General features: G+C 39.7%; 5 protein-coding genes across 5 annotated transcripts; 3 read left to right on the top strand and 2 right to left on the bottom strand.

Moving 5' to 3' along the window:
• Nucleotides 1–1,744: 1,744 nt before the first annotated feature.
• On the top strand, nt 1,745–2,469 carry LOC117790363 (serine palmitoyltransferase small subunit B). The gene is made up of 2 exons (XM_034629798.1): nt 1,745–2,074; nt 2,133–2,469. Exons 1-2 carry the CDS (start codon nt 1,978–1,980, stop codon nt 2,288–2,290), a joined length of 255 nt encoding a protein of 84 aa, XP_034485689.1. The 5' UTR covers nt 1,745–1,977; the 3' UTR covers nt 2,291–2,469.
• LOC117789449 (pickpocket protein 11) lies at nt 2,363–4,028 on the bottom strand. The gene is made up of 6 exons (XM_034628481.1): nt 3,991–4,028; nt 3,812–3,925; nt 3,494–3,710; nt 2,783–3,438; nt 2,622–2,728; nt 2,363–2,562 (listed from the first exon to the last, which is right to left on the bottom strand). Exons 1-6 carry the CDS (start codon nt 4,026–4,028, stop codon nt 2,399–2,401), a joined length of 1,296 nt encoding a protein of 431 aa, XP_034484372.1. The 3' UTR covers nt 2,363–2,398.
• Nucleotides 4,029–5,660: 1,632 nt separating this feature from the next.
• On the bottom strand, nt 5,661–7,306 carry LOC117790141 (serine protease grass). Its single transcript, XM_034629439.1, has 4 exons — nt 7,160–7,306; nt 6,879–7,042; nt 6,473–6,813; nt 5,661–6,408 (listed from the first exon to the last, which is right to left on the bottom strand). Exons 1-4 carry the CDS (start codon nt 7,221–7,223, stop codon nt 5,805–5,807), a joined length of 1,173 nt encoding a protein of 390 aa, XP_034485330.1. The 5' UTR covers nt 7,224–7,306; the 3' UTR covers nt 5,661–5,804.
• Nucleotides 7,307–9,354: 2,048 nt separating this feature from the next.
• Nucleotides 9,355–21,108, top strand: LOC117790140. Its single transcript, XM_034629438.1, has 2 exons — nt 9,355–11,044; nt 19,552–21,108. The coding sequence occupies exons 1-2, from the start codon at nt 10,240–10,242 to the stop codon at nt 20,793–20,795; spliced, it is 2,049 nt and encodes a 682-aa protein (XP_034485329.1). The 5' UTR covers nt 9,355–10,239; the 3' UTR covers nt 20,796–21,108.
• A 4,391-nt stretch (nt 21,109–25,499) lies between these two features.
• Nucleotides 25,500–26,067, top strand: LOC117790142 (drosulfakinins). Its single transcript, XM_034629440.1, has one exon. The coding sequence runs from the start codon at nt 25,515–25,517 to the stop codon at nt 25,938–25,940; it is 426 nt and encodes a 141-aa protein (XP_034485331.1). The 5' UTR covers nt 25,500–25,514; the 3' UTR covers nt 25,941–26,067.
• The last annotated feature ends 657 nt before the right edge of the window (nt 26,068–26,724 follow it).

Raw genomic sequence — 26,724 nt, 5'->3', positions numbered from 1 at the left:
TTTTTGCCAAGTTACTTTCTAATAGCAACTACGATGGGGCGATGTGAATGTTGATGTGGATGCATTGCACACGAAAGTCATAAGCGCAGTCAAGGCAATTAAGTTCGAGCGACAAGTTGCGCTGCTGGAAGCCACAGAATCGCGGGCACACTGTGGTGGGAGGGAGGTGCTGTGAAGGATGCAGCTGCAGCAACATGTTTATGGCTCGAAACGGATTGCACGTAATGGGATTTACGCTGAGCGACAGCGATAGCCTGCAACTGATTCAGCGAACAGCAACAACAGCAACTACAGCTACGACATCAACATCGACTTTAGTTACAGCGCCTGCGCCTGCGCCAGTGCCTCAATAAAGCCGATCGCATTACCAATTAGGCGTGCACACTTGGCTAAACAGCCGCCACCACACCATGTTGGCAAGTGGAAATTGAATTAGTTGTAGCTGCATATGCGTGACTCTGCTCTGCACTAGACTTGGACTCCGATTGAGACCGAGACCGAGCAACAGACTGAGGCAGGGTGTAGCTCTCTGTGTGTGTGTGTGTGTTAGTGTATGTAAACATTTTTTACACTTTGCCACATTCCAGCGCCGCGCGCATAAATCAAGCTCGACTTCACTCGACTCGCCTCGACTCGGCTGTCAATCGGCAACCGCAGGCATTGATAGCGTCGTCGTTATGGCTAAAACACAACCCGGGCAAGTGCTTAGCCCAATACAGCTGGCCGACTACATGTGCCAGTTTCCTCCAAGTGAGAATTATGGCGCAATGGCTTCAAATCCTGTTTGTCGTTGTTATTCTTTTGCCTTCAGCCTGCAGTCTGCCATGGTCATCATCACCAGGAGAAGATGCTGCAGACGCTGCGATGAGAAGGCAAATTTATGTGGCCAGTCTGGCAAATGGTCTAGATAAAGCCTACATCGCACACTGTTGTGACGTGACCCAAAAACTGACAGCAGATTAAACAACAAGTTAGTTATACTTCAAATATTTTTAAACAATCATAATACATGCAACAAAAAATTTATTGATATTCGTTGATTCGCCCATATTCAGCATATATGTAATTATTGTTTGTACTTAGTTGAAAACAAGCACACCCAGAACTATGTAGTTAATTGCCTTGTTTTATGCATTAAAAAAGTTCAAATTTCGCGCCTAGCTCTCAAAATGGAAGTAACAACAGCTGTCGCTCATTTAACACATATGGGATACGTAACTCATTGTTGTGTTCCTTGGAGTAAGTTTGCCATTAACAAGAACAAGATAAATAAAATACATAATACGCAATACATAAAACATATTACGTTTTGTATTACTTTTCTAAATTCAACAGGCCAGATGACAGTCAAAATTGCGAAAACCAAAACACCTGTTGCTTTCCGCATATAAAAGCTGTCTGCTGTGAAACCTCAAATCATTTTGCAGCACTTAAAACAAAAATAACCAAAAGTGTATGTACACACTGTTTTGTAGGCACTGCTGCCAGTTGACTGACGGCCAAAACTGTCAGCACGGATAAAATTTTATAATTTAAAAAATGCAAAAACTCAATAAAAAATTTATAAATTTGATGAAAATTACAATTTAAAATTAGATAAAATAAAGATTAGCATTTTAGTGAATGTACCTTTTTCGGAAATGTACCTATTTTTAAAAATAAATCTAGCCAGATCGGACATTTTTACCGGGTGGCAACTTATAATTTGTTTCTCTAAAAAGTTCAACAGCTGTGCAGTCTCGATGTCAGCTGGTGCTAAAACATTTAATGCTCGATTTACATTTATGCAAAGAATATCTAAAAATAAATCGAATACAAATTTGTGAATAGCTTTTGGTATTTTTGCCGGCTGTAAAGTTCGCATAAATTAGCAATGCGAGCGTGAGCAAGAGGCGAATTGCGTGATTGTCGTGAATTATTTTGTTTTTCTTTGTGTGCGTGAAGCGAAAAACAACGTAAAGTGCAATTATATTCAAAATGTCAAACTTAAAACAAACCGTTGCACATTTATATCGGCAATATGAGCTCGTTACTTGCATTAACATGTTTGAGCCGTGGGAGAAGAAACTAATTAGTAAGTGTTGACATTTAATCACTGTCCAAAAAAAAAGACTAAAATGTTGATTTTGCAGATGGATTTGTCCTGATTATGGTTGTACTTTTGATCTTCTCGAGCTATGTGTACTTGCCCAGCTATATGGAAAATCTACTGGAGGTTATAAGGCCGACAAGTGGATCAAGTCAGTCCACGGAGAAGTCGTTTGTGCCACAAAAAATTAGCAGCTTCTGAGACTCCCGGGAAATCTTCCACACACTACGAACAGATTAATAATATGTATATATACTATAAATACTTGCGCAATTGGAAGACAATTAGAATTTAATAACATTTTGTGATTTACTTTAACTGTAGCAAAATCTGTAAATATTTTAATGTGCCACGGTATATTCGATTTGCCCACTTAAAAATCTGTTTTCTGTATTCCAAAATTAAAAATATGCTTTCCACCAGGCGCAAGGCTGATGTATTGAAGAATAGTCCAACAAGACCGCCAACAGAAACTGAAATGTAATACATATATCATTCATATTTTATAGAGTAACTAAGATCTGTTGCTCACTTAAAAGGTCCAGATTGGTTTTGGCCACGCGTCGTACATAACGCTGAGTGGGCAACTCGACGAGGGACACATGAATATCGGAAACGTCTCTATCAGCTTCTTGTTTGCTGCAAATCAACAGATTAATGATTAGGTATTAGGGAATCTCACTTGGCACCTACTCATCTGGTGTGTTGAAAATGATGTTGTACTCTGGCTCCTCGCAGGAACTCATGCAATCACAGGACTTTCGTTCAGCCAGAATCTTCTCATTAATGTTCGTTAAACAGATGAGACCCCGATAGTCGCAGACGGGCAACGAGTTCTTGCTCGGCACAGCCATAAAGTGACTGGTGCAGTTGCAATAGAGCAGCTGCAACGACACCGTGCATTCCACAATGCAACCTGAGTAACTGTAGAACTCATAGATACCCAGACGTTCCTCGACATGTTCGTGACTATACCGACAACGTCTCTGCTCATAACTCAACTCCTCGACAGACTCGTGATTGAACACCTCGATGACATTCAGTATGACCTCCTTGTAGTTTCCCAAGAGTACGGTTTCCTTTATCATGCCCTCGGCAAAGTGGAATGGCACATCGATTGGAGCATGCACATGCACCTGTATATCCGCCGCGGCATGGAACTTCAGATGTCCAGCTCCAGTTATGCGATTATTCTTATACTGCACTTGGGATACCTTTCGCGCCTGGTGCGAATTAAAAGAGAAACAAACTCCGTACTCTGTTGGAATGGGCAAGAATTGATCGCAGCAGTCGAAGATCATGTTGAGATAACTGCACTCCATAATTAGGTCATGACATTTGCTACGGAACTATAGAAATCTGTTAAGATTATTTACTAAGATTGAAATGCCAGCTTGTACACACCACATCTAAAAGAAACGTAAAGTTATCGGGACAGTGAAGTTGCTCGCAGTTCTCGCAGCTAATGCAGATGCCTCGAAAGAATGCAATCTCGCTGATAAAGTCATCGATATACAACTCGTGCTCTGAGCCAAAGTGATCATCACTTATGTCCCAAATCTTCTCAGAGTTGTAGAGTTCACAAACGGTTATAGCCGGAAACGAAGTATTCCAATTTAGGCTGAAATTTTGAGTTTGAATATAGTTAAAATTGTATTTACTGAGAATCTTTGGTTCTGTTTGGATCTCCTCAGCATATCCCTTAACAAAATATATACTTACTATAAAGTGTCCAAGTTAAACGACACTGATGTAGAGAAAAAGTTCTCCAACAACGTCTTAGCGACCGTCACAAAAAATGGCAGCGAGAAGTTAAACGTTATCAAATAGAGTAACCTAGATTTGAATTATATTCGTAAATGGGTTACATAATATTCATAGTAAGCAGAGTATTAACTTACCCTCTTAGTGCCCACGGTAAATAACATTTCCAGTTCATAGTCCGTGAAATTAACGCGACCGAAGTCAAAACCCTTGTGTTTTGCCGGTCGGCGCTTTGGGAGCTTTTCAGTGGGTCCCAATAACAGTTAATAAAAGCTCCAGACAATACAAAAGAGTACTTTTATAAAGATAATATCTTTTCATTGTTACAAGTTCAAGTCAATTTGAACTAGCACCACCCATTATTGTTGATTTTCTTAGGGTATTATAGCTATGTAAGAATTTATAATCTTTAAATATTTTTTTTTATTTACAGCTTTACCTAAAAAAATTCCAAATCAATCGGATAGTTAACAGAATGTTGTAAAAAGAATGGGTAAAAAAAGTTTTATAGGGTAACTCCCTGTCGGTCAATTGTACGACTATTAAGTTCAACCTGAACTGGATTAATGGGTCAAAGTTGCAATTGCCATATCAAATGTCATTGGGAAAGACAATCATTTTAATCAGCTTCGATTTGTTGAGATTAATTACTGAATCGTTGCCGGACTGGGGTAACCCCCGATATTAGCCGACAACTAACGTAATACTATCGTCTGTCTCGGCATTCGCATTGACATACACATGTATAAATTGTTTACAACTTTATTTATGCAATAAATGCAAATAATAATAATAATACTAGTAAACCACAAGTTAAAGCATACCAAAACGATTATCGGGCTGAGTAAGCGCATCAGAATTTTATGTGAATCAGAATACAATTTCACATCTACTCGCAAATGTCACAAGAATTAAAGCAGAAGGGAGTTGTAGATCAGGTATTGCCATCATACGATCGATATGAATCATGATATTTTATGATATTGAGATTAAAAAAAAAAATGCGATACATGAGAAGATAGAGCCGTTGTTGCTATCGAAAATGAAATATAAGCAGAACGATTTATTATCAACAATTTCCCACAGTTTTGATGGTTCATTGTACTTGCAGATCTATATATTGACTCATAAACTTATTAAAAGAAATATTTAAATATTTCTTGGAATAATGTGTTACATCAAACTTTGATAAACAACTAAACAATTACTAATGTGAATCGCATATTTCATGTTAAAACATTATTACAAATACAAGTTATTGCTATCTGTAATTCACAGTTTTAGATGGGTCCCAGTAGTAATAGGTAAACTACTAATGCAAACCTATCTCAATCTTTTTCAAGGAAATATTATGGTCGTTTTGAATAATATTCTAGAGATTTTTCAATATGAATTAATCTTAATGAATCATCATAAAATTGGAATTATTACTGTTGAATTTAAATACTTTGAAGGCCTGTTTTTCAATGTCTCCTTAAATTTTATGAAAGGTATATTTTAAAATTTGACATTAATTTTTATACATTATATTGAAAAATATCTCTGATATAGTTATCGAAACCAAAAACAAGGCATAAAAAAACACCGGAATAAGAGGTCCTAAAACAAAAACGTTGGAAAGAGACAAGTCTGAAATCGAGCCGTAAACTTATTTGCAGTAGATTCTAAAAACTGTCCATAACCAAAATCAACCATTAATCCAGATTCGTCATCATATTCGAAATGAACCAACTCCAAAAAAATTAATATTTACAGAGCCTTTAATTCAACATTTGAGCTTAAACCCATTCATTAATAAAAGTTTATATATTTTCTTTTAGCATTTTAATTCGTAATATTTATAAAGTAAACTTAAAACTAATACAGTAACAATGCCAATAACAGACTATGACAATGGCATCGATAACTAAAGGACACAATAAATAATAGGGGTCTTATTTTCCGGGGGTTATCAATAGAGATTCTGTGTGATCCAGGGCAACATGTTGATGACTGAGGTAAATACGCCTGGTTGATCTTGGCTGACGCCACAGCGTATTCCACCATGAGAGGTAACGCCATACTGTACGTAGCGTGCTCCCCTTTTAAAAGCACTTAAGAAGAAAAGAGGTCCGCCGGAGTCGCCCTTACAGGTTTGTGAGATCCCATCGCCGACCGCACAGATGTGATTCTCATTAGCCGGTGCATTGATATAATAGTTACGACAAACACTCAAATCTTTACGTGTCACCACCGCCTTTAGAAGAATAGACGAGGGTTCATTATTCTCGGTTGTGCCCCAGCCGGAGATATAGAAACTCTGATCGTAGGCAATGTCCCTGGATTCGCTAACGATGGGCAGACAGATAGGCTTGATGTGAGTTTTGAATTTTACTTGTCGATCCAATTTGATCAGTGCGATGTCGAAGTTAATGGACCCCTTATAGTTAGGATGAGGACGTATAGCCTCAATGCCAAACTCCTCATAAGGTGGCAAGCATTCCTTGCGGCGTCCTCCAAAAAACTGGCAATCCTGGGGCTTATCCAAATCGTGCTCTCCCATGCGAACGGCAATCCTGAAGAAAATTAGAGGATTGTTAGATGGTATAATCAATTGAAGGGTAAACTTTAAGTTCTTACAATTTAGCGTCATTTGTGGTACAGTGAGCAGCTGTTAAGACGAACCGATCGGTTATCAAGCTGCCGCCACAGAGAAATTGTCTTCCAGATGTTTCATACTTCAACAGCACCAGCCAAGGGAATTCGCCAATTTTGGTAGCTTCTCCACCGCTCAACTTAATGTTGCTCTTCTTGCCACATCCCGTGACTGACTTGAGCACTTCCATGCCACGTGGATCGATGCGATTAAGATTCTCTTCCGTCTGCCTTGTAGTTATTGTTGACTTTCTGTTAGGTGAATCTCTTGAGGTACCACTCTGAGCACTAATCACCGATGGATTGGGGCAGCACAAGTGTTTGCCCTGTGTAAAAACCAAGAAGCATTTAATACTCTAATTAGAGCGGAATATCTCTATAAGCTACTTACCGGTTCCGGTCCGCCAACGCATTCCATTTGCCTAATCTGGTTCAATATCGAACGTGGAATATTCTTTCCATATAAAGATGGAAGATCCCGCACAAATTGACACTTCTGAAGCTGCACACAGAGACCTGGATCCCCAACTGGCGTATAGCAGCTACTACCAGACTCTGAAATTAAAACAATAATTTTTTGTATTAAATTTTTATAAACTGGTTAAGAAAAAAGGGTTTGGATAGTACGTATATCTTTAGTCACTCTTTATTATTTTTTTTTGGACTACTTACGACTGAGTACCAGAGTTGGTATGGCCAGTAATACTAGACCCAAGGCGCCTATAAATAGCTGCATCCTGTCCAATTATTTTTATTTTAGAAATATCTGAGATGACGCGCAATTAAAGCTCGTTGTTGATCTTTTCCCTTCTGAGCGGAGAGTGAGAATGAAACAGACGTCGACGTGTGCCGCGCTTTTGTATCTGAAGCTCGCGTGCTTTGGGCAAGCTGCTCGTTAAAATGCATAAACTGTTATTTACCCAAGTTCAGGATCATGTTTTAATTGACTTGTATTTTTGTATTTCTCCGACAAGCAACTGGTTTTACGCTCGCGTCAATGCAGCACGTGGGGTTTCAGATCTCAGACTCGTTTTTCGCTCACTTTGTTATGTCAATTGCGCGAGAGGATTAACATGTTGTTTGATACATTAGTGAATTAATGTAGCGTGGGAAAAACGAGGAACTTCTGGGAACCCCACACCCGGCGCCTAATCTATTTCCCCTTTTTTTGCTCCTCTCTTCTTCTATTTATTCATTAGATTGTACTCGAAGGCTTCCCCTTTTTATCTAGACGTGTCAATCTCTATATGAATAAGTATATCTGGCTTGCCGAAACTTCAAGTTTGGGTGCGTCTACTGGGAATTCCATTACTAATCCTGGGATGGTCAGAAATAATTCTACATTAATGACATTTAAAGCATTGTCTGTTTGCATATCTGGGTTCAACTCTAATTGACGCTTTGTTTGCTTTTTAAAATCCCCGAAATCTGATGAGTATGTACAAACATGTTTGTATAAGTGTGTGTATTGGATAAGGTCGCAAGATCTCCAATTGAAATCAAGCGACAGAATTCAAGCCGCAATATAACAGTCTTCTTTCTCTATTAACAGGGGGGCTTTCAAGTTTCCACGCGTATGACTCATAACTCGTGGCACTTGCACAATAGCTGGATTATTAAATATTCATTCATAATCGTTGTAAACAGCGCTGAAAGATTACTTCATACTTTAAGATAAGCGATCAGGTAATTTTATTAATTATTTATTGTCATAATTTTCTTTTGAAGAATACAACCATAACTTGGTTACAGTTTGTATTCTTTCGTTAATATTCCAATAGAAAATTTCATAGAATTTTTTGAAATGGAATTCGTTTTTGAAATATGTATTAAAATTATTTACTTATTTTGTTGAATTGAAGAGTTAATTCTAAAGTACAATAGTATAGCCAGAGCAACTGAGGATTTCAGACCGTTTATTAAAATTAAATGGATCTATACTTCTTAATATTTCATTCATTTTAATTTAATTTTCTTATTATAATCTGTGTATAAAATTCAGCATTTGAAAATCCGTTAAATAAAAGTCCGCACTTTAAGCAAAGACACATGTCAAATGGAAAGCTTTAAGTAAAGACAACAACCAAGGCATCTGAAGCTTTTGAAGACTGAATTAGGTAGCTAACAAGTTAAGCAAAAGCGAAGCGGAAACTCCAGCCGTAGCTAATCTGGAATGCCGATAATAAGCCCTCATTAATAAAGAAGTATGATAATTTCTGTAGATCGATTAATGTTACTTTGACCACATTTAACAATCGATCCAATGTTAAGTTACTTAAGTTATTAGCTAGAATTATGCAGCCAACGCGAAATTTGCATATTAAAGATTGATAAAGGTTCAGCTGCAAGAATTTCAACCAACACCCATTAACTGATATGCATTAAGACTTGGCCAAGAACTCAGCCGGCTGATCGAAATACCAACATAGTCGCTGTCAAGCTGATAAACCTGTAATCTTACACAGCGCAGCAAAGATATTGATTTTGTTCTTGCAGAGTACATTCTTAGTGCAAAATTATCTGAGAGCGACAAAGGTGGAACGAGAGAGTGACTTGAGTTAATTCGGCTTACATGCGATCCCCAGCAAAGAGAGAGCGAGAGAGTCTTACATGACATATGCACTCTCCACAAGAGAGTCAAAGTGAGCGAGAGTAAAGTATGTCTTGAGTTACATACAATCCACATACTTGCAATCCACAACTGGCTCAGTCTCTGACTACCTGCAGAGCACCTTCCAGCTGGTGGGCAGCAACAGGTACTTGTCTTGGCTCTCTCTCGCTCTCTCCCTCACACTCTCTACCTGAGTGCAGCTGAGTTTCTTACATGTCTGTATGAAAAGACCACGTAGGCGCCGTTGCTCACGTCATTGGAATTCATTCCACAGTGAGACGCCGTCGCGATCGCAAGTCTCGAGCGGATCGAATTATAATTTAAAACATCGAGTAGAGACAGCAGCTTGAAAAGGCACAAAATAGAACGACTTCTAATAATTAAAAAATAAAATTAATTTTAACTGTATCATAGTGTTTGGCATAAGTACACTTATGAACCCAACGGGATGTGCGAAAAAAAGGGAACTCGCAGAACTCAGAATCCCATGACGCCATATTTGTTTTTCAACTTGTTTGTGTAAAAGGTGTTTGTGAGTGTTAACAAAAAACAAAGAGAGAATCATCTCAAGGCGAAAACAAAAAGATTCTGTGTGTAAAACGAAATTTCGAAAAATTCATTTCAAAAAAGTGAAACAAACAACAACAACAGAAAATTCTGAAAGCCCCCTCAACTTGGTTAGACAGACGGAGTTGGTTGTGAGGAGCGCGTGTTTCTTTTTGCTTAGATTATGGCAGAGGGCGCATCGGTGTGTGTTGATTGTTGTGTGTGATGTGGTGCATGTGTTTGTGTTTGTGTATGTGTATTGTTAGTGAATGCGAATGGATGTGTAAGAAATATCCGCTTACCTAAGCGAACAAATTCTCTCGCGACGGCTTAAGAACCACAATTGAATACAGTAGAAACCAACATACACACACACACACACACACACATTTGTATATATGTATATACCTGGCATATGTATGAACGTGGCTAGCATATAAAGCAAAACCAGAAAATCCACATTGTTCGGTCTCGCGCTCGCGCCTACGTTGTCTACGCTACGTAACGAGCTCGAGCACGTAACGTAAGACGTTTATTGTGTCTTGCTGTCGTTGTTGTTATCGTTGCTGTTGTTGTTGTTGTCATTGTTGTGACTATGGGCGACTCCACGCCCATTTGCCGCTGCCGTGTGCTTTATCTGGGCAGCGCAGTGCCGCGTCAGAGCAAGGATGGATTACAGGGTATACAGGAGCCGTTGCGCAGCCTCTATCCGTCAGAGGGCGCTGTCGGCGCCAAGGGCATTGATAGCTGGCTGAGCGTCTGGTCAAATGGCATTCTACTCGAGAATGTTGATGAGAATCTGAAGCAGATTACACGATTCTTTCCCATCGAATCGTTGCATTATTGTGCTGCAGTGCGTCAAGTGTTGATACCGGAGAGGGGAAATGCACATCCGGAGCCAAAGTTTCTGCCGTTGGATTCGCCATTTGCACGCATGCCGCGTGCCCAGCACCCGCCCATCTTTGCAGCCATCCTCCGACGCACCACGGGCATCAAGGTGCTCGAGTGCCACGTCTTCATTTGCAAACGCGAGGCGGCAGCCAACGCTCTAGTCAGATGCTGCTTCCACGCCTATGCGGACAACTCGTACGCCCGCCAACTGGAGACGGGCAGCACCGGAGGCGGGGGCAGCAGTGTCTATGGCACGCTTAAGAGTGGCGCCGGCAGCAAATCCAACGGGGATCTGACCAGTGTTGGCCTGGCCAATGGCAATGGCAACGGACTCCATCATCATCATCATCTGGCCGGACAAAACAGCTGGAGGTCACGTGCGGGCAGCACGACAACCCTGAACAGCTTGGGACGCACTTCGAATGGTCATGTGCTCAATGGATCGGGACTGGGCATGAATGGAGGCAGCACGGGCAGCGCCGCCGAGGGCTACACATCAGTCAAGAACTGTAAGTAACCGAAGTTCGTTGCCTAAGTCTTTCGTTTTGCCAAGTACAGTCAAGCGACTGACTTGTCATCTAATTAGCTGCATGTGACCAGGCATGAAAACTGTTAGAAGCGGTAACGTTAGCATTCACGCTAACTGCTTTGTCGCCATCTCTCATCTTAGCCGTGATCTCAGCCCTGCTATTAGCCCGGCTTTCAGGCATTCACAACAACTCAATTAAATGAAATGCAATGTCTCAATGGAGAAGATTTCAGCTATGGAATTTAAGGTTTTCAACGTATATCACTCAAGTGGATAGCCTCACCTTGAAATGCACACACACATACACACACACACTCACACATTGTCTACACAACGAAATGTGCAAAGTGAAAAAAAAACACCTGAGCACGCCTCAGACAATGTTGAAAATAGAAAATGTTGTCACAGCGTCGAAAGTATTTTGGGTGCAGTGCAGGTATTTCGAAATATTGACGAATTGACCAACTGATGGACAGATGGATGGACAGACATATAGACTGATGGATGGACAGTTGAAGGGCCTGGCATGGGCCAAACACGAACGGAACGTTTGGTGAAACGATGACGATGGCCGTTTTCTGGAAACGAAGCGAAACACTTATAGCTAGAGATGAGCGCGTGACAATTTTTTTTTGCATACTCAAAGTGCTAATTAAAGGCAAAAATTTGACAAGTGTCAAGATAAGAATAAATTGCTGTACACGGTCTTCTCTAAATAATTATCTTCCCCAAACGCGAAGTCGTGTTTGCAATGTTTAAAGAAGTGTCTTGTATTCAGTTTACTTTTAGACCCACTTGAGTTAAGTCTTAGTCGAGCTAAATTCCTGTTATCTTGTTGTAAGTCGAGTTGAGCCAAATCAAGTTAGTGTTTGAATCGTCTATTGAGTTAATACCTGATGAGTTGACTCTAAATCATGTCGGAGACACATTTAAGTCTTAGAGTCTTTTGTTGACTCAATTCGCTTCGCTAATTAAAAACGCAAAGCTTATTTTTTAAAAAGATCGATATATATGTATTATGTATATAGTCTTTCCCATCTCTCTCTCTCTCTCTCTCTCTCTCTGTTCGTGTCACGACAGACGCAAATACTCCAACTCCATTTTGAAATATCTGCTATCTTCGTCTCACAGAGTTTACTTTGTGTTGTTTTTTTTAAACACTTTCCACTTATTTAAATTTTGTCGACAAGCGACAGAGGCACAAAAATTGCCACTTTATGACTGTTGTTGTTGTTGGCCTGGTCAACGTTTAACTTGAGAGTTAAAAATGCTGCCTTGCTTATAGTAGCAGAGTTATGATAATTAGCATGTAAATTGCCAGAGCTGAGGAAAGCAGCAGCAACATCGCAGGCAGCTTGAAATGTTAAATGTCTCGAACGCGATCTCTATAAGCTGCCATGCAAATTAGTTTGCATTTCGCTTTCGACCTGAACTCCTCCCTATTAAATGTCTTTCTGTTTCTGTATAATAAGTAGAAATTGCCTGAATCGTATCTCAAACTACTTGGCTTACTTTCTAAGCGTGCAAAGTCGAACTAGATACCGAATTGACCAAAAGATTGTCATGGTTTATTTGGACAAATAGTCGGTACTATTTTTAAATACATTTTAATTTTATTTTTGTCTTATCATCTTAAAACGAACTATGCAAATTAAATGACTTGGCAGACTTGCCTGCTAATTAATGATGGTTCCCTTTTCTCTGCTCCCCTCCCTGCTGTCTACCATGCTCTCCAATCTCAACAAATGGTAGAGCATGTAATTTATTATGTTGCCACTCGTTTAGTTGCGGTTCTCACAGCCTCTTGATGTAGAGCCTGGACAGTAGTTGTCATTCTCCAACTGCACTTAAGATACACATACACACACACACACACACTCAACACACTTCTTGAGTGTTGCAGGTTGAATAACTTGATGAACGTGGCTGCCGCTTCAGGAACTTTTTTGGTCGCGTGCAGATTATGGGACTTTGAAGACGCCAACGCAGCCCCTCTCTTCTACCTCTTTGGGTGCTAGAAAGGGAAGCGGGGCTTGGGGATGACACATGTGCGCCCAGTGAGTACGTAAATTGAGATGAACGCGTGAGAAAATTTTGGCTGTTAGTGTTTTATTTTATTATGACGGTCTTGGTCTGGGTCTTGGCTTGACTTGGCTTCGTCTTGGTTATTGCCCTGTTCACCGCCACTTTCTTGTTTCAGTCGCTTGTCTTCAAGTGGTGGGAAGTTGTAGCTACACACACACACACACACATCACATACACTCTCCAAAATTTATACCTCAGCATTGCCGCTTGCTGGGAAGTGTGAAATCGGGTTGGAAATAGACTCAGACCCGTGACTAAGTGGAGATACAGCTACAGCAAGAAGGCAGAGGTGTAGGGGAAATACTTGAGGGAAACGAGGGGAAGCTAGGGCAACTGAATTCTTAAATTTGAGCGTGTGAGCAAGTGAAACTTTATTTAGATATGATAAAATCTGCTCAAATCATCCAAACGTGTGCTTCTGTCTCATTCTCTCTTTTTCTATCTCTCTCCAAGTCTGAAAATTTCTATTAATTAACATTGTTAATTTGCCTGTAGACGGCTTTGAGATTAAGCTTGCCACAGTTCATTGTTTGCGCTGCTTGCGACAAATTGAATTGAGGTTAAGTCGCCGTGTAGAATTAGAGTATAACGTGGAGTAGGAAGTGGAGTAAGAAGAGGAGTTTGAAGAAAGAGGAATCGGAAGAAGCAGATTAGCAAGCGAAGAAGGGAAAATGCTAGGAATTGTTGATGGAATTGGAAATGGAATGATAAAAATAAAGTCAGTATGGAAAGGGAGTCGAAATAAATGTAAGAGAGCGAGTAGAAATCAGAAAAGAACATGATAGGGATAGGAGTAAAAATAGCAATGAAAATGGAAAACGGAAATGAAGCAAATGGAATATAAGTCGGAAAAAGGACAGAGAAAAATCGATACATAATTCGGAGTAAGAGTTAAAAGGACATATATATCGATTGTGGGAGCAGAAATCAAAGAAAAAATGAAGAAAAAAAGCACAAGATGTCAAAGAGGAATTCACAAACTGAAAAGAAAAGAAAAGAAAAGAAAGAAGAAAACGTAGTTAAATGGAAGTATAAATAAATGTGAAAAATTAAGTGGGAAATCTGAGTAGAAATCTCACAACTTGACACTTTATAACACTAACTGTTGGATAATTGCAAACATCTCTCTCCATGCAGCAAAGTGCAGTGCGATTAATTATAATTAATAAAGCTAATTCAAATTGTCGGGAGAAGGGGGCATTTAATGGCACGAAAGTGTGTTAAGTGTGACCAGAGCAATAACAATTTTATTTTGTATCTTCAGTCTTTTGCATAGCTTAGTTGGGAAATTGTCTCAGTTCACATCGAGCTGCCATTGATAAACAACATTTTTCCATAATTTGGAGCCGCCTCGAGTCTCCAGACCTGAAGCATATCCGTTAGCCGCACCTTGAGCGAGTTGATCGTTGATCCAAGCAATTTGCAGGTGGTTTTTGTGGAGAGCCGAAAAACAAGTTGCACATTGTTGAAGATCAGGTTCCAGTTTCGTATTGAATGCGACACTGTTATTCAAAATTTGACCTAGATAAATATGTCAGCTGGGGAAAAATGGATTTTATGTAATGATGCAAACTAATGGAAATTCTATTAGCAAATAGTGTGGAAATTTTTATTAAGAAATAACCTTAACAATAATTAACATAATTATCAATAGATAAATTCACATTGGAAATGTATTCATTAGGTGGCACTTGCCACATTGCTGCACACTCTGTGAGTCATAAGAGGAAATTCACTTAGAGGAAAAGCTTGTCGATGATTACCAAGCGAAAAATGCAACAACTACAGGCTGACCACTTGACCATGACTGAAATATCGAACTGTGGTGGGAGCAGCAGAGAAAGAAGAAGCTGTAGCTGAAGCTGAAGAAGTGGCAACAGCAACTACATCAACCGGCATCAACTTCCGTTGCAAGCGGCATTTGTGTGGCAGCAACATTGCTGCCAACGATCTCTAGTTGTTTTTGTTGTTGTTGCATCGATGTTGCATTATTATTATTATGCAAAGAAGCTGGCAAGAGACTGAGCGTGAAATAGCTAGAGAGAGGCCAAGAGAGAGAAAGAGGCAGAGGGAGAGAAAGAGGCGAGGCGAGGCGAGGCAAGCACATTAACCGAAATCCAGTTGCAGTTGAATGACTTGGACTCTTGTTGCATGTTGCAGTCACTCGGCAAAAATTTCTTGTTGACTTGCAACATTTTGCTATGTGCTTTTTTGTTGCTTTCGTGGCTAGTTTTTGTTATTGTTGTTGGATTGCATTTTATCATAACTCAATTACAGAAATTTGATTTTGATTATTTTCAATAATTGAAGCAACATTTTGTGGCACAAAGCAAATCTACAATCAAAGCGAATCGAATGCCAGCTTTTGACCTACTTCCAGTAACCTATCTCTATCTCTTTTTGTTTTTTAACTCTGTCTATCGCTGCCTTGGTCTTTAACTCTTCTACACTCTATATTACTCCAGTGAAGAATATATCCACTATATTCTAGTGAAGAATTTTACATCTTTGTAAGCTGAGTTATTATTTTAATAAATATATTTGCTTTCATTTGTAATTTCACATTTCATTTGATTAAAAATTATTTTCACATCATTTTTTATTTTCACATTAATTAATTAATCAAATGGAAAATAAATAGTGTGAATTTCCTGCTTTACAACTGCATTCGATTTCCATTAAATACATTGCAATTATTCATATTTCAATGTCAAAGTTTTTAGTTGATTCAAATTAAATTTTCTATGATTTCCAACTGAAGTATTTGATTAGCAAGAGTTTTCTATGATGAATTGTTCAAGTAATCTGTTTAATTGTTATGGCATTAACTGGTTGGGAGATACAATATCTGAATGAATATGAATAACTTATACTCTTTGGCATGGTTATTGTTACCATTAGTCATTCTTGTGGCATTCAACGTTGGCGTCGTCCCAGTTCACTTCGAGCTCTCTAGCTCCAACTCTGGGTCTACTTTTGGCTCTGCAGCTGTGGCATGTTGGAGCAGTCGTCAATGGTGGTTGGATTGGAGCATTGGCGCAACCATCCGGTGGCAAGCGTGCCAGCGGAAAACGAAATGGCAAAGACAACAATGAAAATAAAAAAATAAATACAGCAAAGTAAATTCCAAGACACATTTTGCATTGGGTCGATGGCACAGAATGAAACAAAAAAATGGAGAGAGAGAGAGAGATAGATCTGAAGACCGAAAAGCAAAATATCGAAGTCGCTTCTGGCACTCCCCTTTTCCGCTCGGAATTTCGCCTGGGAATGGCTGATGAATGGCAAAAAGCGTTTAAATGCCAAGCGTTTGCTTGCTTTTGGCCAACTTTAGATGCATGAGCTCTTATTTCGAGAGTCACTGCATAGATTTGCATTGAATTTGAATTGAAGTTGCCTTACCTACTTAGTAACCTGGCTTCAGTTTCAGCTTCAGCTTCAGCTTCAACTTCAACTGCAATGTGGAAATACAATTTTCACGCACGCATGCGCCGAGAGGCCACTCGCCACTTTAAGTGAGAGTATTAATTTTACTTTTCGCGAAGTGGATTCAAGTGTGCGCTGCTTATGTCATAAGCGAGATACAGGGGCGATCAGTGGGGAGTCGCCGAGCAGAGCAGAGCAGGAAGACAACAGGGGAGTCCAGAGTAATTATTGGACAGCTTCAAGACAAAAGCGAACCAATTAAAAATCATAAATCAGCGAAATTAGCGTAAATTGCAACTGGAAGTATAATTATTATTTCCATTACTATTACTAATATTCGTAATATTATTAGTACTATTATATTTTGCATTTTTCGCCTAAGCAACTCACTGGCAATTGGCCAATTCAATCAACAGGAATTTGATTGACTTCCGCTAACGCTTAAGCAGATTATGCTCCAATCGGGGTAAAAGCAACAAAATGGTTTGCTTAAAGACCAAATCAAAGTGAAATCGCCACTTGAGTTTCTCCACACTAATAGCTCTTCCGCCTAGGATAGTTACAGATACATTTATACTAATGGATCAGGTTGTATCTATAACTATATTTATATTTCCATAAATCTTTTTCGCATTTGGACTTCCTAACATTCTTACTAGAATTCAAAAATGCTTAAGTAAATTTCATAAATAGTTTGCCAAAACACTTTCAATGCCAATACATTTAAGATATACGGCAACAGCTGCAAGTTGTTGGCCAAGAAATGTGCGGCCCGCAGAACCAATAAAAATACCCTCAACATAACTGGTCACTAGTCAGTTCAAAAACCATTAAAATTCACTTTCGAATATCGTCTTGAGCTTGAGGCCAAAAATGAAAGTTTGGCAAACAGATACAAATCTTAATATAAATAATATTATGTGAGAAAAACGCAGATCACTTGGAAATTAAAACCGAAACAAGTAAATATATTTTAATATATTTTTTTGGCTTTGCTAATTAAGCCAGAAAATTGCAACAGGTGAATGTTTCTCAGCAAGAAATTGTGCCGCTCATAAATTTACAATGTTCGAGTGTGGAGAGAGGGAGAGAGGAAGGGAGCTAGGGAGGGGCATGTTCCAAAAGGTTCGCTCTCAATTTCAACGTCAGTCAGTCGAACACGTTTGCCGCGTCTTTGGGCGGGTCAATAGACCCCAAAGCAGGGCGCGCATTTCTCATGCCACAAAAGCAACAAAGTGGCAAGAGAATAGCAAAAGCACAAACAAAAAAAAAAAACGTTAAAACCAAACCAAATTATGGCATGGCTAAGAAGCCAAGATATAAAAAAAACAGCCAACAGAGAGAGAGAGAGAGAGAGAGAGAGAGAGAGAGAGAGAGAGAGAGGGAGACTAACAGCAACATTTAGAAGAAGAAAACACTGACTCGCAGTTTTGTTGTCGTCTGCCGGACGGTGGCAGGTGTGGCAAGGGGGGTAGGGGGCTGTAGCGTTAGCTGCAGGTGTAGCCACGTTCAAGTTATTAAATTACCGTTATTTATTACAAAACCGTTGCCGTTTGCTGCCATGGCCCAAATGCGACGCAGAACTGCCGCCAACCTTCATCGGCTGCGACGGCGACAGAGACAGCGACAGTAACAGTAACGGCGTCGCAGATACTTATGTATCTGTATCTATATCTGTTGGATACATTCGCATTGCCTAACTGACCAAGTCACATGTGTCTGTATGTCCGACTGTCCGTCTGTCCGTCTGTCTGTCTGTCCGTCTGCCTCTCAGTACGTGCAATGGGAACAGTTAACAGACGTCAAAGTCCAAGTCAATTCGAAGGCATTCAATTGCTTTGCCATCGCAATCGCAATCGGTTCATTTGAATGCGCTCGTTGTTTTGCCTCTTGCTCGGTCTTGGCCCATTTTTTTCTCACTTCATTTTTGGCCGTTTTGGATTAGACGCGCTTCGGCTAATTTCCAGCATTTATTTATTTATTTTTTTTGGTTAATGTAAATGCCATTGCCTTGTCCAAAACGAAGCTGTCGCTTTGCATTTCGCGCGTGAATCAGCGTTTTAGCTTGAGCGTAATGTTAGACGCAACAAGTGCGGCCCTGGTATTGCGCCCTCACTTGCCCCTCCCTGCGGAAACACCACCCTTCATTGTTAACCATACAGCATCCATTGGCCGCGAAGGTCAACTGGCTATCGACTGAAACTCAACACTCGCATTCGCTCCACTTGATTGTATCTGATATCTAATACATTCTCAACCAGTTCTTTCACTTAATACTTGGAATATGTACCATAAATAGGTAGATCATGAAATGTTTTAATTTTATCAGCACAACTTCTGACGCCATTATTGATTAACTTTCAATGAAGGAATTTTCAAAATTGTTTTGAGATCTTTTTGACATACATTGAATTTCCATGTTACTTACACTTATGTGCGATGAAAATAAACATCCATTATTTGTATAGCAAGAATCATTAAGAATTATTTTAAAACTGACCAGACTTTTCTATTATCTTTTTTATTTTTCCTTGGTTTAAAAATTTACCATAAATTGCTTAATCAAGCATATGAATTCAAGCTTTACTTTTGAAGTTTCTTTCTATATTTACCATTTGCGTTGATTAATTTTTTCGGATCTTTCTTGGGATATTGTTTAAGCTATACAGTTGGTCTGTTTAAACATTTTTCCCTTTGGCTTATTAAATGATTAATAATCCTAACTCGGGCTTCTTTCCCCAACTTATTTAAACAAACTTATCCGACTTACTCAGATCTAATCCTTCCTTACTCTTAGTTCAGTTTGATGCATTTTATAGGCATAGACCTATATATATTTGATATTTTTTTCCATTTTTCGCTTATATTGTCACTTTTAGCATGGACTTTTAATAGATTTATCCCTCAGCTGCCTTATTTTCCCTTTTTATTAAGCTTGTCTAACTGGTCTCCCCTTTTCCTCTACTCCTCTTTCAGTTTATGGTAGCAGCGCGGATCTGAATGTCACCGGGGATGACGGCGAGGCGTCTGTGTATAACGGGGATGAGAATCACAAGGTCTGGAGCGGCTCACAGGATCAACTGGACAGCATTGGCGCCGTGGAGAGTCCCTATGAGATCTTTACTGGCAACAGCTCAACTCTGGGCAGACCATTGAGAGCACGTCAGATCAGTGCACCGATTGATGTGCCACCGCCACCGGTGAAGGAGGAGCGCAAAACGAAGCGGGACAAGAAGTCATCAAAGTCCAGTGGGAGTCAGAGCTTGTCGGGCACACTGATCAGACCAAAGCCCATGCATCCGGCAGCGATGCATCGCTCACAGGTGCACCCTGGAGGAGCGGGACCTGGACCTGGACCAGGACCTGCTAGTGTCATCTATGGACCTGTTTCTGGGCCACATGCTGGCCGGCAATATCACACCATTAGTCATCGGGGATTCCCGCCGGGACCACCGCCACATCATGCGCATCCACATGCCCACCTTTCCCAACAGCATCAGCATCAGCATCACATGATGCAGATGCATCATGCACAGCAGATGGGTGGCATGCCACCGCTGCAGATACCCATGATGTTGCCACAACAGTACGCCACGTTGCAGCCATCGCGTTCCACCAGCAAAAAGAAGAAGAAGGACAAGAAGAACGGCGGAGGAGGAGTGCCTGTGGGCATGCCCATTGTGCCGCCCATCTACGCCTACCATCAGCAACAGGCAATGGGCGGGGTGCCGCCCCCTCCCATGGCACAGTCAATGATCGGCGAGTCCAGGCCCCTGAGCATGTCCAGCCGCAAGATGGCCGCCTCCATGGGCAATGGCCTGGATGACTCTGGGAATTCGGGAGCTGAATCTCCGTCTCCTGGCGGCACGGGCATCTATCGCAGGAAGGGTCACCTCAACGAGCGGGCCTTTAGCTACTCCATACGCCAGGAGCATCGCAGTCGCAGTCATGGATCGCTGGCCAGCCTGCAGTTCAATCCTCCAGACATGAAGAAGGAGCGTGAAATTGCCCAAATGGTCGCCGGCCTCGACCTCAACGATGGCGAGCGAAGACAGATGCCGGGACCTGGTCCGGCGACCCTTCAACGCAAACAGGCTGGCATGGTTAACGGTGGAGTGGGACCCTCGCATCCACATGCCCCTCATCATCCACAGCATCATCCACACGCGATATACGGTCCACTTGGTCCAGCCAGCAGTTTTGGCAAGCCGCGTAGATAAATCGATCAGTTGGTCAAGATTTAATATGGAACCAATTGCAAGCAGGCATCTTATTACATACTCCCGATAAGGATAAAGAGTATATAGAATTGCATAACACTTTAGCGATGCTGGTCAAAGAGGGAAACGGGAATCAACCAAGAGCTTCAACCAGAAGCGATTGAAAGAACAAGAAATTGGTATAACTTTAACTAGTATCAATAACGAAATCAAGAAACAATTTTCAACAATGAATAATGTGTGCCTTATTAGGTTTATACTCTAAGTATATATTTTAAACAAAGCGAATCCGCGAGAATTCAGAATCAAGAGAGTAGAAGAAAAAGAAGCAGATGAAACAAATCAACAGCTTATAATAAATAATGTAGAATAATATAATACCAACTTTCCTTCTCTTTCAACAGTGTGAGGAGGACAAATTTAAAGAACATTGACAAATTCTATATCGAGCACAAATGTATATTATCTTTTCGATTGAGTTGAATGACAAATGCTCCATACCAAACAATCTAGATGCGAGCACTTGCTAGTAAACATACTTAACAATACCTAAATACATACTTAATACACCCATAAATATACACTTATTTCATTCTGTCCATATTAGTATCTTAAAGAAGCAGATGTAATAGATATTCAGATGTATTTACGTGTATACACATAATTATACTTATGTACAATAAATATAATAAAATGTTAACTAAAAGTCTTTTTAATTAAGGTGTGAGATCGGGTATAATATTTTTAGATTAGAGATCGAAGATGAATAGGTGAATCATAAAATATTAGGCTTAAAATTAATTGCTATTTTTGGAAATTATCGAAGCTATAAGACATAAAAATAATGACTTAATAATCTTCAATCTGATACAAAGAAACATCATGATTACAAATCAAAGAAATATTGTTTTTAAAATGTCATGTCATGATAGGGAAATGATAATGTTATGATATGGCGTCATATTTTAAATGCCGTATAGTACTACACTTCCCCATTTCCTGAGCAAATTCAGAAAAGGTTTTTAACCTTCCGTTTATCGATCGCAGGTCATATGAAAATAAACTGAGACTTCTCCTTAATTCAAATCTGATAAAAGTTTCATGTTTGATTCTATCAAACACAGTCAGAAATATATTTTGTTTTGTTACATCAGAATATTTTGTAATTTGTATGTAGGCCCAAGCACACCTTTAAGTCAATTAACATGCGCGAGCACAACGAGAATAAATAAATATACTATATTTATGTAGATATATTCTGAGTACGTCATACCCCTATAAGAGACGGAGACTGATTGACACAGCGGGAGGGAGTTGTTGTTGTTATTAAAGCTAGGAGAAGTCTGTCAGAGTCTAGAGTTAATGCTAGACCAACCAACTCAATGGCAGATCTTTGCAAATTGACTGTGTTGGGGTCTGTAAGTGAATTTGCATGCAAATTCCAGGCATATTTCAGTGTACTCGTATTTATATGCAGATAAAAATGGAAATAGAGATTTGCATACGAGGGCGAGTGTATTTTTTAAGTTGGTTTTATGGCATTTGCAAAGAGAAACACTTCAAATAGTTGTTAACAACTAAGTAACTAATACAAGCGAAAGTTGAACATGCATGAATTTTGACTGATGAAATCAGCGAGAGAAAAGAAGAAAAAGAGTTACAGAGTAAAGAGAGAGGAAGAGAGAGAGAGAAGACTGTTGTCGAGAATTTCGGAAGACGATTTAAAGTTGAAAGCTGTCGGCAAACAAGAGACGATTTCACTTCCAGTTTTTACTCATAATATTATATTATGCCGAAAGCAAAAGATCATCGTAATTCAACTTCAACTTTAACTTCAACTTCATGAACTTGTTGTATATTAAAAGATACAAATGCCCTGCTGTAGATACAGATACATTTTCAACTACAGACACAGCTGCAATTCGGGTGAGCAGGTTAATTTAATGCCCAAAGTCATTCAAGAGAGTTGCATCAGTGACCAAGTCCGAGTCTGCTTTTTTTTTGGCCAACAATAATGACAGGTGGGCTTATTACCTGCACCTCTAGCCATTTACCTTTATGTGCGTATTACCTAATTGCCGGCAGGCGCGAAATGAATCGTTTTCCATTCAACGAATAAATCAAAATTGGCAGTTCCAGTTCCATGGGCCAGGAGTTATATATGATACGTGTATGTATCTCGTATATTGTATCTCTCTTGGGTCTTTGATGCCATTGCGTAAGAGATTTTCAATTAAAAAACGCGTAGCCGTCCAGGCTCTTATATTGAATGGTTGGATGGATGGATGGGTGAAGTCTGGGACGAGGACAAGCTGGCCAACTGCTCGTCGTGTTCGACTCTCGCTCTGTGTCAGCGGCACAGACATCGTTCAGCTTTATGGAAATTCCACATTTATGCAACAAGAAAATGCGGCAAGACAAACGATTTTTCCATTTCCAGTTTTACTGGAATACCAAACGCCGACTTGGTCAAGCTGGTCAAGCAGGCAAATTGCTGAACATACTTGTACTTCCATAAGTTTTCTTAGACAAAACGTTGGCTACTTACTTGGCCTGGTCAAGTGTGGTTGAACCCTAGGGCTTAATTCATATTGGGCCAACAGACACTGTAATATCCCGCACTCTTTCAACATTCTTTTGTTGGATATTGCATTTAACAATGTCAAAATTTAATCACATACAGCTTTAGACAGATTAGATTAAATCACTGTCGAGCTGAAAACGCTTGCTCTAGATTTCCGAAAAAAAATTAGCTATTAATCTAAAAGTAAACATGTTTTATTTAGTATTTTCCAGCGGATGAATAACTCGAATGTATCTCACGTTCAAGACAAATGAAACTACAATACAAGAGGAAAAAAAAGCAGTCGAGATACAATTGAGTCTAAAGACTTAGAAGTTCTTGTCAACCTTTTAGTTTTATATTGCTTACGAGTTCTTACTGCCTATTTAAATTTACTAATAAGTAAAAAGTCATTATTAGATGGTAATATTACCGCTGACCACACAGGTGACAAAGATATACAAGTTAATTTGAATTTATTTCAAAAAAGATTACATAATAATTTATAATTACAATTGTTCTTAATGAAGCTGATCACGCTGGTGACAAAGTGGTGTGACCATTGAATAGCGTATAAACCGAACTTAAGAACGGCTTTGTTTGATTGCGTGAGCAGCAATCGAGACCTCGAGACACCTGCAAGTAAATCGTAAGTCGTCACCACCACCAGCACCACTGATAGTGTCCAAAACGTCGAGTGGCTCTCTTCAGCATTTGTATTATGAGTATCTATAGATAGAAACGTGCCGGCTACGACCCACAAAGTTGTGGATTGTATCTTGTTTCTAATGCTTGGCATAGGCTTTGCTTTTTGCACAGTTGCTGTGAGTTGCGACTCTCTGGGTCGGAGTTGTGACTCTGCGACTGGTTGTGGACTATTGACAACTTGAGAGAGATGTTGTGCCTGTGTGTGTGTGTGTCTCTGTGTGTCTCTGTGTGTTGTGTCCAAGTCTACGGGCCGCTGCATTGGGCTGCGACTGCGGCTTTGGATTGCGGTTTGTTTATTGATAAACTCGTAGATACTTTTCTCTATAGCTGTTAATTTGGTCTTTTATGTACCTCTGTGTGTGTATTTATATGTGTGAGTGTGTGTGTATGGAATTGTATATGTATTTGTGCGTCTACTATTCGATTGAATCTTTGGAATGCGGACAATCCGGTCAGCAAATGGAATTCTTGTACACAGAAACATAGACACAGCGAAACTGCCTCAATGCGGTCAGTTGGAGGGAGTCGACACTTGATGTGCAACACTCGACACGCCTTCTACCTCCCACCTGCCCCATATTGCAACTTGACTGTGCCTAAAGTGGTTCAGCAAGCAAGCATTTAATTAAAGACGCCATCAATGGAACCACCAAAGGGCGACAAATCGGAGATTGTCAATAAATCTAACTTAATTAAGCCGTTATGCATTTAAGCGGCGTTGAAATAATCTACTTAGTTTTTAAGTACTTTCACATGCATACATAGTAGAAAAAGTAGTAGTACTTACACCAGTCTAGTAAGTAGTAAAGGTAATAAATAGGAGTAGAGCAATGTGTTTTTAGTGGAAACAGTAGTTATATTAGTAGTAACCCAATAGTAGTATATTAGATATTAATACCTGGGGGTAATAGTTGTATTGTAGGAGTAGTAGTACAACTAGTAGTAGTAGTAGATTTGAAAAGTAGTCGTATAATTTAGGAGTAGTAGGAGTTGATTTATGAGTACCATAAGATGTAGTGGATTTTAGTGGGTGTAGAAGTGGAATTAAAAAAAGTAGTAGTAGTAAGAATGAGTAGTAGTTGCAGGTCTTGTCGAATAGAACTGGTAGTAACAGTCAATATGTTGATCTTTATCCACGCACCTATTATTCTGTACACCTGTTTGAATGCTTCGATTCAGCAGCTATAAATATGATTTAAATTTAATTATCGCTTAAGCAGAGTCCGCTTTGTTAAGCTTATTCAATCACGTCAATCAATTGTCAAGTTACTCACCACGTCAATGGAATTGCCAGCTTGATGCTTATCAAGCAGACTACAAAAGTAGCTGTAGAATATTAAAAAGAAAGTATTTTTTTCCTAGCAAAAGGATACACAGGAGTTTGCCTATAAAAGGTGAGACAATTGCCTTGGACTTTGTATTCGTTTGGGAATCAGACAACTCTTAAGATGTTGCGAAATAAAAGCCCTAATAGCTTGACTGGCACCTTTTCGCTGGTGGTGCTAACAGTCTACCTGTTGTTGGTTGTTCCAGCACTTTCTCATACTGGAAGCGTAGAATCCAGCAAGGAGGAACTGCAACTAAGGGAACTGGAGCCCAAGTTGGAGGCGGACTCTGGCATGCTCCATGAACACGGAACAGGACCTTCGCTGACCCGCTTTGGTAGCAACAGGCGCATTGAGAGATCCATTGGATTTGGTCCTAAAGTTTTCCAGATTTCCCGCTCCAAGCTGCCTATGGAATTGGGAATCCTCGTGGACACCGTTGACAGTGACCGTCCCAAGCGTTATGATGACTACGGACACATGAGATTTGGCAAACGGGGCGGTGATGAACAGTTCGATGATTATGGCCATATGCGATTTGGACGCTAATTCTTCGACATACAGAATAGATGTAGGTATCTTGGAGGGATTCGATTCTGTAAATAGCACACATAAATATTCTTATATTTAACCCTGGTACAACTAAATAAAGATCAATTTTGCATTCCACAAAGGACATTATTATGTCTTTGTTTCTTTTAAAACTATTTGGGCTGCAATCTTATTGTATATCTAAAAAAAACCAAGAAGTTTTAAACTAAAACTTGATTTTCGAACGATCGAACCCATGGCAGCTATATGATATAGAAGTACGATTTAAAAATAATAATAAATTTGATCTGCCCGGTATTCAGGAACCTACATACCAAGCTTCACAAGGACGGCTGTTGACACTGATGAAGAATACATATACTCTGTGGGGTCTGCCACGCCTCCGTCTGCCTGTTACTTACATTCTGCCAAACACATAGTAGCCATTTTTGCTCATTTTTATTTGGAACGTGGCTTAAAAATGTAAATTGCGCGCGATTGTGATCCGAAAAAAAATTACTGCTGCATACTTTTAGCGTTTCCATCAAATATTTTTGAAATGGTTAAATTGCATATCGTAATGCTCCACACTTAACAGAATTGCTCCACACGCTGTTCGCAAGCGTTATACTTAAAAAAGCTGTTTGCTACGAATAAGTATTTTACGAAGATGTAATGCAATCAATATCGACTAAATCATTAAATATTCACACGTGTTAGCCGTTCGCAAGAAGTGAGCGCTAAATTCAAATTGCGTAGTTAGAAATTTTTTTTTGAATTTATATTGTTAATTTAAATTTAA

This window comes from Drosophila innubila (assembly GCF_004354385.1).
Source record: "Drosophila innubila isolate TH190305 chromosome 3R unlocalized genomic scaffold, UK_Dinn_1.0 2_E_3R, whole genome shotgun sequence".
Classification (NCBI taxonomy): Eukaryota; Metazoa; Arthropoda; class Insecta; order Diptera; family Drosophilidae; genus Drosophila; species Drosophila innubila.
Note: the sequence above shows the minus strand (reverse complement) of the source record. Positions and strands in the feature narration are given on the sequence as shown.

Bases quoted from the DNA above. Each gene is read 5' to 3' on its own strand.
- LOC117790363 (XM_034629798.1), top strand. From the start codon at position 1,978: ATGTCAAACTTAAAACAAACCGTTGCACATTTATATCGGCAATATGAG. The intron at 2,075-2,132 runs GTAAGTGTTGAC...TTGATTTTGCAG, and splicing joins GTGGGAGAAGAAACTAATTA to ATGGATTTGTCCTGATTATG.
- LOC117789449 (XM_034628481.1), bottom strand. From the start codon at position 4,028: ATGAACTGGAAATGTTATTTACCGTGGGCACTAAGAGG. The intron at 3,711-3,811 runs GTAAGTATATAT...TCAAAATTTCAG, and splicing joins TTTAACTTGGACACTTTATA to CCTAAATTGGAATACTTCGT. The intron at 2,563-2,621 runs GTGAGCAACAGA...ATTACATTTCAG, and splicing joins AACCAATCTGGACCTTTTAA to TTTCTGTTGGCGGTCTTGTT.
- LOC117790142 (XM_034629440.1), top strand. From the start codon at position 25,515: ATGTTGCGAAATAAAAGCCCTAATAGCTTGACTGGCACCTTTTCGCTG.
- LOC117790140 (XM_034629438.1), top strand. From the start codon at position 10,240: ATGGGCGACTCCACGCCCATTTGCCGCTGCCGTGTGCTTTATCTGGGC. The intron at 11,045-19,551 runs GTAAGTAACCGA...CTCCTCTTTCAG, and splicing joins CTACACATCAGTCAAGAACT to TTTATGGTAGCAGCGCGGAT.
- LOC117790141 (XM_034629439.1), bottom strand. From the start codon at position 7,223: ATGCAGCTATTTATAGGCGCCTTGGGTCTAGTATTACTGGCCATACCA. The intron at 6,814-6,878 runs GTAAGTAGCTTA...GTTTTTACACAG, and splicing joins GCGTTGGCGGACCGGAACCG to GGCAAACACTTGTGCTGCCC. The intron at 6,409-6,472 runs GTAAGAACTTAA...AATTTTCTTCAG, and splicing joins ACCACAAATGACGCTAAATT to GATTGCCGTTCGCATGGGAG.